This window comes from Chironomus tepperi, unplaced genomic scaffold (assembly GCF_022539635.2).
Source record: "Chironomus tepperi strain 1889 unplaced genomic scaffold, CSIRO-AGI_Ctep_v1 contig_467, whole genome shotgun sequence".
NCBI lineage: Eukaryota > Metazoa > Arthropoda > Insecta > Diptera > Chironomidae > Chironomus > Chironomus tepperi.
In genome coordinates this window covers 772,444-788,326 of record NW_027226589.1, presented here as the reverse complement: position 1 = coordinate 788,326, position 15,883 = coordinate 772,444, and the positions used below count along the sequence as shown (strand labels likewise).

The following is a 15,883-nucleotide window of genomic DNA, read 5'->3' as shown; positions in this document are numbered from 1 at the left end:
ACATTTAAAGTTCAAAAGTAAATTCAAAAATTGAACTTTATACTTATTTAAACAAACGAAAATAGTAAACAAAGCAGGAATAAATGATATTATAATTTTTTATTAATAAACAGCATTCAGCAGAAGTTTCAGCAGAAGTTTCATTAAAAAATATTTCAATTTGTTAAATTATTAAACGACTGATTTTGCAAAAACTAAATTTTATGTATATTTTTCAACGTAAAATTTAATCTACACAAAGATAAAATCAGCATGTAGACTATTTTTTTGCCCACTGAAAGACTCTTTTTTGCTGAAGATTAAATTTAAATGCAGATACAATCTGCATAACTATAGATAAATGGAAGAATATTGACACACTTAACAGAAAGGATCAGACAGTAATAACAAGTATAAGACTAGGACATACTCGACTAACACATGGAAATTTAATTGAACGGACAAATGCACTGACTTGTAGCTGTGCAGAGATGCTTACTGTGGCAAATGTTTATTTTTCAAACGGTTGAGTTTTTTTACTTAATAAGGTTAAAATTTCAGTAAATTTCAGTATTAAAAATTATAATTGAAAGGGTTGCAAATTTTCTCTCATCTCATTAAAATAGCGCACATGCTTTCAAATACAAAAGAATAATAAAAAATGAGAAAAAATGAGAGATTTTTAACAAAAAATATCCAAAATGCGCACACTCAAGAAAAATTCTCTCACTCAAAACTTCCTCGATGAGAGAAACAAAATAAAAATTGTAGTAAAAAGCAATGCAAGAAGTAAAACTGGAAAAAGTGAATGAAAAATGAATTTCATGAGTCAGTTCCTCTCCAACAATCAGTTCAACCTGTTCAGTTTTACTTTTTTTTAACACAAAAAATTCAGTTTTTTATTGTTTTTCAACATTTTTTGTGGACACACGAAAATTTTTAGTGCTGACAGTAATTTCATATAGTGTTTATTATTATGCTTGAACAGCAGCAAGAGTTATTGTAGACAAAAATGTATCTAATTTGACCAATTTTCCAAATTTAAATAAGTACAATGTGAAAAAGATGATGAAATCGGCTTTTGTGTGACAACAGCAGTGGAAAAAATAGTAAAAAAGGACGTAAATTTAGAACTACAGTCAGTAATTCTCATCGACATTCCAAATAAAAAGATTAAAAACAAATTCAGTATTTACATAAAATAGTGCAGCAATTGAAAATAATATTAAGTAGTAAATATGGGTGAAGATTGTAATAACAAAGTTGTACTGGAGAGAAAAATCACCTTATGGAATGGAGTTGGAATTATCGTTGGATCTATTATCGGTACTTGAAAGACATTTTTCTTTATTTTGTGATTAAAGTCTATTGAGATGGATGTGATTGATGATCAGCAATTTATTTTCAATAGTATTAAGCATTTGTTTGTTTTATGCCCGCTACGATACTGCTTGTTTGGTTCATTAATCGTAAGGCTACCTTTCTAATTGGTCATTTTAAATATTAAATGACCTTTAATTAAATTTTGTTAAAATGTTCAAGTTCAAAAATATTCAAATCTTAAATGCGGTTATTTCAAACTGAATTCAATTCTACTTATTCTTGCTTAAGTGATAAATACCTAAAATTAGATAGTAATTTACACCGTATTTTATTCATAAACTCAGTATGGTATTGTCAAGCATTCTTTTTATATATTAGGGTGAAAAACAGCATAAACTGAATTTATTTATTTCCTTTTGATCCAGTTTGAACCGTGAGGACTAAATTTCAGTTGAATATTGTTTTTCAGCAAAATTGTGATACATGAGATAAAATCAACTTTGAAGGGTCGAGTTGTGTTTCATACGTTTTTGTATTCACTATTATCGTTAGATATCAATTCACAAAAATAGACAAAACTAAACACTTAATCTAAATTTTTAACTTTTTATGACATTAAACTAAAATAAATTGAAATAACTAAAAAATTATTTCCAAAACAATTTAATAAACATCAACTCATTAAAATACTAACTCCATTAACTATTGAATTTAAATAATTCTATGTAGAACATTGTTTTATGCAGATTCATCAATCTTAACATCCTACATCATTTTAAAACAATAATAGATTTAACATTGGGTAATTCAATTAAAAATTGACTGTGTCAACCTCCCAAATTAATAATCAATTGAAATTTATCAGTCTACACTAAGATTTGGCGCCAAAAGTCTTAAATTATTTTTCCTTTGCTTTGTTTAATCTGTGAATAATCTATAGGATCTGGAATTTTCTTATCACCATCTGGTGTCTACAAATACACTGAGTAAGTAATTTTTTTTAGTTTTATTGATATTTATTAGCCCGAACGTTATACATTGAAATGCTATCAACAATTGGAACAAAGATGAAGTCTCTCATCAGTCATTATGAAGCTGCTTTTTAGCAATTTTTAATTATTTTTAACTAAGCGCTGCTTTATTTTAGCTAAAATATTTGCTAAGCTCATGTTTGATAAAATTTACTATGTGTTCATAGCTTTATACTAACCGCTAGTATACCCCCAAAATGCTATGGTGACGCAAATGAAATTAAAAATGAATTACATTTGAACTTTATGATCTATGGTACTTCTATCTAAATTACAAATTGAACACTTGTATTGCTCAGGATATTTCAGACATCCTTAATGGACCCAAATATGAATTTGTGACAAAATTTTAATTCTTAAATGTTCCTCATTCCATCTCTGCTATATTAATTTCACCAGACAATCGAATCAATTATTTTTGGCAAAAAAACTGGTTTCACATGAAGCCTAACATAAGTTTTGCAAATAATGAGAGTAAAAAGAGAAGATTGATAAATTTTGTAGACAAAGAAAGAACAGAAAATGTTCATTGACTGGCTTGGAACATTACTTCTTATTTTGGAAGCAACAAGTGGTTCTGTTTAATCTTTATGCTCGATATTTGAATTTTTCGTAATAAATATTGTAATACTTTACATTGTAAAGTAAGTGATAAAATAAAGAAAAAAATACAAAAGTACTCGTTCTTATCAAGTGACTTGAGCGCATTTTTATCCCAGCGATCAATAATAGATTAACAAATCAGTTCCCGACCTATAAAAAAACTAGTTTCAAAAATGCGCAAAATATGATAAAATTTAGGGAATTTTTAAATTAAAATTAAATGAGATTTTTTGTACCTGACTGTAGATGAAAGTTATTAAAACTGATCTGATTTTATGAACATGATACTGTAAATATTTATTAAGTAACTAACTCAGTTTCTTATTCCAATATTTAGTTCTATTGTTAGATTCAATAAAAATAAATGCATGACTTATTCTCGCATTTTAAGTTGATAAAATCGGGCGGCCATCTGTTGTGTGTCGACGAAGCCCCAAAATGTCCCGATTTTTCATGAAGTCAAAAATACAAAATTAATTTGAGTTTTGAGCAAACTTTATTTTAAACTTGTGATTTTTCGATATGAGAAATTTTTCCTTTTGAATGTTCGAGTTCAAACCAGGACTGTAATTTATTTTCTTAAAATTTAATGTCTTTGAATGTAATGATTCGAAATAGCCCAAATGATGAAATCCCGGTTCCGATAAATTTTCAGGATCTGGATCGGAATTGAAATTTTCGGATTGAAATTCAACTACCGGTATACAGATAAATTTTTCATTCTTAGTACTAATTTTTATATAAGAGCTTTTAGTTGCAAAATAGTTAACTAACTTATATCCAATCTGTAACATCATTGTGTATATCATATTTTAGTGATAATGATAATGATATCCAATTTAAAATTCATATTTTAAATTCATCACAAAATATGACTAGTGAAAAATTTGTATTTTCCGCGATGTTTTTTTGACAGTCAATTACTCAACGTTTTATTTAAGAGAAAATTTTGAAAATTTACTAGAAATTAACTAAAACTTTAATATTTTCCATACATTTTTTTCAAACCAAAAATACCGGTACTCGAAAATCTTTTACTATACGTATAAGCTTAAATCTTGTCGATTAAATATTTTTCTCTTCTTTAAATAGCATTATGAATAATTCTCTGACATTCTGACGCATTGTTAATAAAATTTAAAAAAAAAATTAAGTTCATAAATAACAGTTAACTTCTCACAGCAGATGATCTTCTTATTGCTTGATTCTCGCAACTTTTTGGTAATTCTCTTTTATTTCGTCATTCTTTAACTTTTATTCATTTTATCAGAAATTTTTGCTCGCTAATAGTGATGATAATATTGTTCTTAAATTTTCAGCTCCTGGTCTTTACTTGAACTGATGTTTAACAGTGTTAGCTGACGTTACTAAGTTGCAAAATAGTTTTATTCTTTGTAATTTTTCATATTATTATACAACGGCACAGTGCATGGGTTCGTAGCACGGCATAGAATTATACGTGCATTTTGAGTTACACATACTGTATTATGTAATATCATTTGATGAGTTCCATTTATTTATAATTTGACTTGTATAAGGGTAGACAGGGTAATTCTTCGTCACCAGAATTTAAAAATTTAGGAAAAAAGTAATTTTTATAATCAAAGCCGATCTATAATCTTATAATCTTACTGATTGAATATTTTTGCGATTTCTAATCATGATAGTAATTTCTAGCTAACAATCTTTAAGAAGTGTGTATGTATCAACATGTATTATAATCACTATTCAAGAGTTAATGCAGACAAGCATCATTAATTATATTATACGTAATAAACATAATACATCTTATATACATATTTCATTCTCAGATTGCATGTTCCAAGTCCTTAAATTTCAATAATATTAAATTATACATCAATAATTTTGAAAAATCTTTAATTTTGTATTTTCATTTCAGCTCAGTAGGATTCTCTCTTCTTGTGTGGATTCTTTCTGGTGTATTATCAACGTTAGGAGCTCTTTGCTATGCTGAACTTGGTAACGATTAAAATTTGTCTTAAAAAAAAGGAATTTTTTATTGAATTTGACTTTATTTAAAGGCGTTCTCATTCCATCAAGTGGCGGAGATTATGCGTATTTACTAGCAGCTTTTGGTCCACTTGTTGGATTTTTAAGATTATGGATTGCGTTGTTCATCATTCGTCCGACAACTCAGGTACGTAGCTTTAACTTTGTAAAATTTTAAAGTTTTAGTAAATTTTAAAAATTTTCAATTTAATGAAACGTTAAGAATTTTTTAAAAATGATATGCACAATAATGTTTCTGAGTAGACAAAAATACGTTTAAACTAGTCATCGAAAGGATATTAACTTGCTAAAAATTTTTAAAATTTCAAAGCTCATTGCGATCATAAATAAATAAAACGTATCAATCTACGTCCATTTCTATTTCCATCTCAATTACGAAAATTTATGTCACGACATCCAACACTTTAATTACAGTCAACTATAACACTTTTCTCTTTCATTATTACAGGCAATTGTTGCACTTACATTTGCAGAATATGCAGCAAAGCCATTCTTTCCAAATTGTGAAATTCCACAAGATCTCATTAAGCTGCTTGCAGCAATCTGTCTGTGCCTGTTAACAGCCATCAATTGCATATCAACAAAATTATCGATGAAGGTCCAAGATATATTTACGGCAGGAAAATTGATAGCTTTGATTACCATAATTATTATGGGAATTTATGGAATGTTTATTAGTGGTACGGATAACTTTGATAATGCATTTGAAGGAACTTATGATGCTGCGAATATTTGTTATGCTTTTATGCAGGGATTATTTGCTTTTGGAGGTAAAAAAGCTTTTTTTTTGAAATTTAATATTTTTAAATTTTTGCAAATGTTGTTGATTAGGCTGGAACTATTTGAATTTTGTGACTGGAGAGCTACAGGATCCATATAAGTGAGTAATATAATTTCAAATCCTTGTAAACTAGCGATCTGTTAAAGTGAGTTTGTTGTGTCACTTGAAAGTTTTGATAGCTTGAATATAAATTTTAATGTATCTTAGATTCAAATTACATAAAAATATCAACAATCTACAACAAAAACCTCAAAATATCATTATTTTTAACCCAAAACACTAGAAACCTTCCGCGAGCAATTTTTATCGGCATGCCAATAGTTACGATCATCTATTGCCTTACAAATGTAGCCTATTTTGCGGTCTTGAGTGGCGCTGAGATGAAAGCTAGCTTGGCTGTTGCAGTTGTAAGCAATTATTTCATGCAATAATAATTTGATTATTACCAATTTCACTTTAATTTCTCTTACTTTTTTTTTGTGCAGACATTTGGAGCTAAAATATTTGGATCTCTTGCTTGGTTGATTCCGATTTTTGTCGCTTTGTGAGTTTTAATTAAAAAGTTACAACATTAAAAAACTAATTGAATAATTTAGGTCTACATTTGGTGGTGTCAATGGAGTCATCTTTACAAGTGCACGTCTATTCGCATTCGGTGCTAATCAAGGACATCTTCCATCATTTTTTGCATTATTTCATGTCTCCAGACAGACGCCCATTCCATCACTTATTTTTTCATGTTTTGTCTCACTTGTTATGATTTTGTTTGGAAATGCTTTCGAATTAGTCAACTATTTCAGTCAGGCATTGTGGTTGTCGATTGCAGCTTGTGTTCTTGGATTGATATGGATGAGAAAAACAAGGTAGGCTTCATCGTTCTTTACTCTTCAAAAGTTATAATTTAAAATAGTTATAAATATTTCAATTTTTAATAAATTTCAGACCTGACGCTCCACGACCAATTAAAGTCAACATTATAATACCATGGATATTCCTAATTCTCTGCCTTGTACTTGTGCTTACTCCATCAATAAAAGAACCAATGAATTTAGGTATCAACATATTAATTACATTAAGTGGCATTCCATTTTACTTCCTCTGTGTTCAATGGAAGAATAAACCCATGGCATATCGAAAAATGTCGCAAGGAATTGAGAAATTTTGCCAAATTTTATTCTCATCAATTTTTATTGACAATGAATCTGACTAAGAATCTCAAAAATATAGATATGAATATGAAATTGCTAATCATGACATATAGACCGGCATATAGTCTTTATGGATTTTAAGTTCAATTGTTGTAAAGAATTAAAAAACTGAAACAATAACAAATAAATAAATTAATGAATAGATTAATGTGATGCCTATGACAAACAAGTATGAATGATTTACTGAAATAAAATTCTCACATGATTTTTGTAAACAAATTAAATAAATTTTAGTGTTTTACTAACTATTTTCACTAAATTTTTAATACAATGTCCTTTGAAAAATATTGTAACCTTTTTCTGATCTTAGACATAAAGTCAACTGAATACCGTGCAAAATTCAAACAAAAGACATCCAAAACTTGGCTGCGATTATTATTCATCAATTAAATAAGAATTTTATTGTTTTTTGTCTGAAGTTCATCAAACATCAATAACTTTTGGGTGCCCAAACCTTAAATATATCTAATTATTAATTTTATCCTCTTTGAAAAATATTTTAGAAAGAATAAAAATTCTACACTAGAGTGATGACTCAATAAAGTCCAACTGTTGAGTGATGATCTTTACATTTAATACCAAATCATCTCTTTTTTTATTTTTCAGTTGTATTGACAGTTCTTTACTCAACTCCTGCATTTGGTTAATTTTTGTTGAGATTTTTGTAATTTTTTTTTCAATCTCGTTGTCTTCTTCATCAGTACCGACATCACTAGGCATGTCACTAACTTTTGTCATATCGAAAGGAAAGATTCCAGCTTCAGCAAAAGCTTGAAGGATTTTATCCTCATCGATAATTCGATCATTTGTGTTTTTTAAAAGTTTAACAAAATCAATTTCGGATAATTTATTTATACCTTCTTCTTCCTGGTAATTATCCATCTCTTTTTCCCATTCAGTATTTTTGATTCCAAATATTCTATCGTCAAATTTCTGTAAGACGCTAATGTTGTTAGGAATGAAGGATATGACGTAAATCTTTTGCTCATTACACCATCGAGACAATTCAAGTCCTACTGATGGAAGTGTTTCAGCACAAAACACAAAAATTGGTCTCTCAACATCCTTAAGTTGCGAATCTAGTCGTTTTAAATAGCAATGAAGCGATGCTTCAACATTTCCACCATCTTGTGTACGAAGATACAAGAAATTTGCATTTGTTTCACGATCAGCAAGTGCAACTTTTGCCATTTCATTAAAAGTATCACGGAATATCACGACTTGCTGTAATACTCGACCATCAGCACCAAATCCATATGTTACTGTTGCGCTATTTTTCAAACGATAAGACGATGGATCATCGGACTTTTTTATTAAGCATTTTTTGAGAAGCATTCGACGTTCTGGATTTATTTTTTCACGATCTAATTCAAAATTCGTGTCTTCTATGATGTAAAATGCTGAAAATATTTGAAATTTTTAAGACAGACTTAATAAACTAGAAACGATTAGGATAGTTTATATAGCAAAGAACTAAGCTTCGAAACTGAACTTTGCCTTCCACAGCCGTTAAATGACACTGTTCGGGTTTACAACAGATCCATACCCTAATACTATCTAACTATATTTGTCCAACCAAATACTCACCATCAGGTCTCTTCAGCACATCCAAATAATCATTTTTCTCCAAAAATGAATAAAATTTTTGAAAGAATTTTCCTTCATTTATAGCACAAGAAGAATTTCGAAGTCGTGCACAATTTTTATGTCTGTTTGTGAATGTTTTAATCCAATGATGAGTTGGATCTCTGTTTTTGAATACATTGGGTCGGTTGTTGAGCTTCAGAACATCGATTGCTGCTTGAATTAAATCTTTTTTGGTTCTAGGAACTCCTAAATCGGAACCATCTAAAAGCCATGTAAGAATTTGTTGTTCCTCCTCTGGTTTTAATGCTGGTTCAACTCCTCGTTTGCTGGGCTCACGATCACCATTTGTGACATAGTTTAGAATTGTTGTTTTCGGGACATTGTACTGTTTTGCGGCATTATGAAGTGATATTTTCTTGTTCTTAACCATTTGGACAGCTTCAAGGAGATCTTCTTTGTCATATTTTGCATAGCGGCCGCGTTGTTGTTGCTTTTTGCCACCTGATACAGGAATTTTTTCAAAAATTTCACTATCTTCAACATCCGAATTTTTTTCCCGTTTCAATGGACTTGAATCTTCACTGTCGAAATTTACTTCATCAACCTGCTCATGTTTTCCTCTTTTTGATGTCTTTCGTGGTGAAACCAGCGGATCTGAATTGCTTTTAGCCTTCTTTTTAGGTGGAGCCATTTATTTTTATTTAAGAATTTTATTTTATATGAATTAAAATGTTTTGTTGATAAACAAAACAGTTGATTGATAAAAAATTCTCAGATTCTCCACTAGATGTCACTTACTTGCTAAAATTTATTGATGTAAATTCTACACTAGATGTCAGGTAGATTCTTGTAAAAGCTTAATTTCGCTTAAGATGTCACCAGGGATCAAAAGTCATGTTTTTCAACATAGATGGTGCAAAAGATTGAGGAAAATTTTGAGTTTCTTGATGCGATTTAAAATGCTACTTTAGAAACTTTAGAATCAGTACGTTCGATTTTTCGAAAAACAGCTTTAAACTGATCCTTAAGAAACTTTTTGCGATGATATAATTGTAAACAAGATTATTAAAGGTAGCAGCAACTAATAAATATTTATTAACTTTTTTTGAAAATTTAAATTTATTTTGAATGACAAAACCAATGAATTATCTAATATACATATTAATAATTGAACTGTAAATATTTCCAAGTTTTTTAACGTCTCCTTCGCATACATTATCCAGAAAACTTCTTCTTTTAGTTGTCACTAAGCTATCATCTTTGTCATGTTCCTCAGAATTAATCGCAAAAATTTCCATATTTTCTATTAGTTCCGTGATCATGCTACAGAGTTGGGATTTTGTATATAAATTCATAAAAATTTGACTGTAAATTTGGAATACATCTGCATTCAATAAAGTCCAAACTGTTTTAAAGGTCTGACTGGGCTTATCAAATAAAGTCAGAATTTGCGTTTGTTGACTTTGTGTATGATTCAGAACGAATTGCCAGGTAAGGTTTAAAGTCTCTGAATCATGAATTAAATCAATATCGTGTGACAAAAATGATGCATTTTCATTCTGCTCGCGCTGTAACATTAGATTCAAAATTTCATTATTAGTCAAGTGAGATTCAATAAAGTTTAAAATTATTTGTGCAAAATTTGACTTCAAATGCAGAATTTGGAATAAAATTGTTTGATCATTTATAAGTTGCTTGTGATGCAGAACCAGCTTAATGTCTTTGTAGTCTAATTTTTTATCGATGAATTTCCAATATTTTGTAAAATCAACAAGGTCATGTGCAGCATATTCATGGATTGTTTCGATCAAAGTTTGTTGAAGAAATTCACAAAATTCAGATTTTGAATAATTTAAAGCATCCATGAATTCCAAGAACTCAGCATTTTTAAAAGCTTGTATGTGAGTCAGCTTTTCATAAATTGACTCTATATTTGGAATAGTTTCATTATAGTCTGTGTAATTGTATTGATTTTTCCAAATTCTGAACAAAATATACATCTGCTGATTGATTCCGTTTAAAATTCTTCTCTGATCACTTTCATCAAAATTATTTCCTACAACTTTTCTCATTTCATAATAATAATCAATTTCAATTAAAGTATCGAAAGTTTCTTGAAAAAATGAAAAATTTTCATCAATTTTCCACAGTTTTCTGATAATTTCCCTGTCTTTTTTGAAGAACTTAGTTGCAATGTTGATGCTTTTGGGATTGTAGTCAAAATAATGAAACAGCTGTCCATAGTCATCATTCATAATCTTTCTTAGTTTATTCCCAAATGAATTTTGACTCCTCGATTGTTTTACCTCGAGAAATCCAATAACAAAGTCCAAAACCACTTTGAATTGTTCATTATTTTTGATTATAGACAATAAAAGTTGCAGTCGCCATTTTAATTCCAAAGGATCTATAAAATCAATATAAGGATCCCATAAGTTATCAAAAAAGTATTGAGCGACGAGAAACTCAGCAAATGTGCGGTGTTCAAATTTAAGTAGACCTGCAGAATTTTCATATAGAATTCCAAATCGAACAAGCTTTTCATTTGTCAAATAATGAGTGTTCTGCATTATACCCAAGTCTTTAAAGTTAATGATATTTCTAGTAATAACATCTCTCAGTTCTGTCAAACCAAAAATCTCTTTTAACGCATAGAATTGATGAATTTCATTAATGCTGCCTACTCCTCCTTTGACTGCCATTACATCATTTGACACAACTAAGCCTTTAGTATTGTTTGTGATACCAATGTGTACATCAATAAAATGTTCATAAAATGTGTAGATATTTTCAGGTTTCGAGGAGCTATCTGACATATTTTTATCATTTTCTTTGAGAAATTTGTAAAGTTCTCGGTCACATATCATTCTGATCATCAACGGAGTATTAATTTCCTTTTTTTCTAGATTTTCGAATATTCTTGGACTTTCCAGACTTAAAATTGTGGAAATTATATTTTTCTTAATTATTTTTGCTGTTTGGTTTGTTACATTATTGACTTCTAAAAACTTTTGAATGAAACTCGTCCGTTCGAACTCATTATAATATCTTATACCATAAACGTTTACATTAAATGTAGTTATTATTTTATTTTCAAGATGAACTCTAGTCGAAATCCATTGTTTATTTTCTGTTAATTTAGAAATTTTCTTAATTAGTTCAAGAATGTTTTCTGTACAAATTGGGCTGATTTCATCAACTGCGTCCCAAAGTATTATGGCATTGTTTGTATTAAATCTGCGACTAAATATTTTACGTTCAACCTTCGATGTTATTTTTAGAATCTTGTCACTTATAAAATCGGATATTTCTGATTTTTTCATGCTTTTAAAATCATTCACTTTAAGTGCCTCAATATGATCTTTCAAATCAACATAACTAATCCAAAAGAGTGGTAGAGTACGTTTGAGTTTCCACGCAGCACGTCTAAATGTTGTCGATTTTCCATTTCCAGCAGAGTCTGAAAATGCGACGAGTTTGTCTTTTTTAAGCTCATTGAAACTAAAAATGTTTCTTTCTCTTCCATTTCTTAGCTTCTGATACACTCTTCTTCCTATATAAAATGGCGTCTTTAGTTCGACTTTTGAGCTAACATTGAATGAAGTCTGGCGAAAATTGGTATCAATATACTTATATAAAATATCTGAACCATCATCTAATTCTCTATCATTTTGAAAAATATTGTTGTCATTTGCATCCTTATAGACATTAACACCAGCATTAATAAATTGATTAGAATCATAAACTTCCAACATTTTACCGATCTCTTGAGTTGTCAAGTCCTCACAAGAATTTGTGTCATTTCCAAATAAATCTTTAAAAAATACAGGAACACCCTGGAAATTAACAGTCGATTCCATGATTTTATATTTTTGATCTGTCAAATTTGCACAGCTATAGAGAGGTTTTGATGTCTCCGACATCCACAAAGTGATGTAAACCATGAGTGGTAAAGAAAGTATACAAAATATCGAGAAGATCCAAAGCCAAAAGTTCTCTCGTTCCTCTTTTTTTAAGCGATGTTCAAACTTTTTGATCTCATTTTCAGCCTCAAACTCAATAGCTGTTAGTGAATATTCCATATCAACGGCTGTTATATTCTCGGCAAATTGAAATAATTCTGGAAATATTTGTCTTTTTTCTTGCAATTTTTTTGGATTATTTGAATATTCAGCAATCATATGAGGAATTCGGACAATCAATTCAGCATGCTGCAATTCTTTGGGATAGTTGTTGAAGACACAACCTATCAATATCTCTTTTTCCTGTCTCATTTTGCAAAACAGTGCAATTTTAGTGAAATTTTTAATTATATCTAATTCATCGTCAAAATAAGGCTTGCAGTCATTGTGATAAACAAGATGTAAAGCATAATGACAAAGTTCGTGTGCCATTGTTCCATAAATTTCATGTACAGTGTTAGGATCAAGCATTTGCTGTGCTGCAATGTAAATGTGCCTAGATGTATGATAAACACCTCTTGTAAATTGACTTGATGTTGGATCCAAATGTTGAATTGACTGACGATGAAAATCGAAAATTATTTTAAAGTCTCTAGAAGCAGCGACTACTTTAAGGATCAATGATATAAGCGAATCAATTTCATTGAGATATTTGAATGCTTTTGAAATGTGCTTGAGCTTCTCATCCACATCCGGGATGTCATGTCCAACAAATGAATTTACAGTCAAGATCATCAAATGCTTATCGGATGATGATTGGATGTATTCCAAATGAATCCCGCGCATGTTTTCACACGATTCGACATTAATTTTCCTCAACATTGCATTGAAATCTTCTTTAGGTCCAATATAAACACTTTTGGATAGTAAAAGCTCATAAATCTCTAATGCACCACAGATAACAGCCTGTGATGCTGCTGATAAATTTTTGGTGTTGTAAAAATGTCTCAAATTTGGGTTTTCATTAAGAATTGTCTCGACTTCATTTTTTTTTCTTTGTCGAATAGAATTATGCAATTCACGGCTGATGATGATAAAGTTCTTAATTTCGTCTGTAAGTTGGGAATTGTTGAAATTTTTTGGATATAAAGAATTTGCATGCAGTAATGTCAACACGATGTCAAAGTGATGATTGTCGTACGCAAGATCGATTGCTGTATCGTCATTAATTAGAACATTTACATCAAAGCCATGCTGAATTAGAGAATCAACTACACTGGCTTCTCCTTCTTCAGCAGCAAGCATCAAGAGATTGTATCCACGAAGATCAATTAATGAAAGTAGGTCTAGTTCAAGAATTTGATTTTTTAGGCTAAATATTGTTAAAAAATCATTGCAGATTCCTAAGTGATCATTTGACAATGAAAAAGCCAAAAAATTCAGCACAAAATTTGATACTTGGGGGTCCATTTTTAACCAAAATAGTTTTTCGTCGTATTTCCAATAAATTTGACATTTTTCAGAAAAAGTTTGAAATAAAATTATTGAAAATTTTTTCTTCAATTTTTTCATTAATTTTAATATTGTGGCTGCATCTAAAGCGTCAAGTGATCCTTCTGATTCAATTTTTATCATAAAAGTCTCATCAAATTGATTAAAATTCACAACAAGTGATTGCAATTTGAACATTTGCAGTGCATCGTCAACATTTTTACATTTTTTGATATGAATTCCATTAAAATTTTGCAATTTAAGATTGTTGTAGTTCTGTCCAGAATGTATTTCTCTAAAGTTGAAATTAATACATTTTGATTTTGCATATGTTGAGATCTCAGATGATGAAATTTTTGGTGCAAGTGGTGGAATGGGAACTGTATTAAATTTATTAAGATAAAAAAAGTAATTTAAATAAATGAGAACTGATAATTGTGAGTTGCTTCAAAATAATTAGTATACACATCCATAAAACCAATTGAACACGAGCGACATAAAACACTATCGCGTTAACTGAATTCTATATGGAAGAAATTTGAACTGAAACGTTATCTAGGAAACCGATTAAAAAACGGTAATCTGCAAAATACTTGCAGGCCACTAATGAAGGGGGAATTACTATAAATCAGTAGATGATAATACTGATTGACCTTATTTTATTTAAGTTGATCTTTTTAAACTTTTAAAGGAATTTTATATAATCAAGGTTCAAACATCATTAAAGTATATTTGATAATTGTCACCCTGATTGATATAAATAAGTCAGCAAATCTAAAGTCATTAGATTATTTATATCAATACCAAAATAGTCCCCGACCAAGCATGGTGGGAAGATTTTAATTTAACGATTGGTCGGGCTTCTATTGTGATTTGTATAATAACAAACAAATCACAAAAAGTGTTAAAAAATTACACAAATATTGGTAAAAAAAAGTTTTCCTAGGAAATTTGATATTTATCAAATATTTATGAAAAAGGGGCGGAGCTTAAAGCGCACACAGAACGACAAATAACCTAAATTATATTAATAATTGTAAGGACTTTTTGAAATTCTGATTTAGTTATTAAAATTATGCACTAAGTCACATCTAAGCCTTATTTTTCCCTTCCTTCCAAAATAAAGAACTTTCCTTGTTATCAATATACAAAATTTTTTATAAACAAATTTGTACTCTGGGTTATTCCATATTTATAATATAATACATCTTGCTTCGGTATATTTTAATTTTAGAAATATGAAAAAAAAAAAATATTTGAATAGAAAAAGTTTAAAAAAAATCCTTAAATTTTTATCTAGTGCTATTTTTTCAATTTTAATTTTAGTGATTCTCAATTAATATAATATCGATCATTATACCTTAACGTATGAAATCAAGAAAAAATTCGAACAACTTTAAATTAAGCTAATTGTTTAAAAATAAAACTTTTATAAAAAATTTTTTCATCTACGTATTAATATGATCTTGTAATTCCCAGAAATGATTCAGAATGTGGATTGAGAACTTCAAATCAATAAACAAAGTAATATAATAATAAAATACTCACTAAATACAATTTCATTCATCTCACTTTTAATTTTAATCCAAATTTAATTTTTTTATATGAACCATTTAAAACATAAGTTTAAAAATAATATTTTTTGTCCGATTTGATTTTTGACTTGTTTGCAACTGTGAAGCTGCTCTCATCCAAAGTGAATTAAAGTCAAAGAGTGATGAAAATTACAAACTTGTTTCTCACATAAATAATATTTTGGAGTAAAAATGAGATTAAACATGAGTTTATAGGCAAAAACTTTATACTCTCAAAATAAGTTGCGATCGAGTTATAATTTTCTAAGTGTTTTACAGGCAATTTAATAGGGTTCTTATTTAGCGCATTGTTTTATGAGATCGGCTATTATTGAAAGTTTTAAATTACCTCCAAATTTTCTAGACCCACAAT

The 15,883-nt window shown here is 29.2% G+C and overlaps 3 protein-coding genes across 3 annotated transcripts; 1 reads left to right on the top strand and 2 right to left on the bottom strand.

The window, feature by feature from the left end:
• Window positions 1-828: 828 nt before the first annotated feature.
• Window positions 829-7,184, top strand: JhI-21 (Juvenile hormone Inducible-21). The gene is made up of 10 exons (XM_070651894.1): window positions 829-1,305; window positions 2,243-2,288; window positions 4,837-4,916; window positions 4,979-5,094; window positions 5,416-5,737; window positions 5,799-5,847; window positions 6,032-6,155; window positions 6,234-6,292; window positions 6,345-6,611; window positions 6,691-7,184. Exons 1-10 carry the CDS (start codon window positions 1,218-1,220, stop codon window positions 6,956-6,958), a joined length of 1,419 nt encoding a protein of 472 aa, XP_070507995.1. The 5' UTR covers window positions 829-1,217; the 3' UTR covers window positions 6,959-7,184.
• A 195-nt stretch (window positions 7,185-7,379) lies between these two features.
• Window positions 7,380-9,356, bottom strand: LOC139099438 (uncharacterized). Its single transcript, XM_070651891.1, has 2 exons — window positions 8,544-9,356; window positions 7,380-8,356 (listed from the first exon to the last, which is right to left on the bottom strand). Exons 1-2 carry the CDS (start codon window positions 9,232-9,234, stop codon window positions 7,479-7,481), a joined length of 1,569 nt encoding a protein of 522 aa, XP_070507992.1. The 5' UTR covers window positions 9,235-9,356; the 3' UTR covers window positions 7,380-7,478.
• A 222-nt stretch (window positions 9,357-9,578) lies between these two features.
• On the bottom strand, window positions 9,579-15,804 carry LOC139099431 (uncharacterized). The gene is made up of 2 exons (XM_070651881.1): window positions 15,485-15,804; window positions 9,579-14,316 (listed from the first exon to the last, which is right to left on the bottom strand). Exons 1-2 carry the CDS (start codon window positions 15,501-15,503, stop codon window positions 9,689-9,691), a joined length of 4,647 nt encoding a protein of 1,548 aa, XP_070507982.1. The 5' UTR covers window positions 15,504-15,804; the 3' UTR covers window positions 9,579-9,688.
• Window positions 15,805-15,883: the final 79 nt, after the last annotated feature.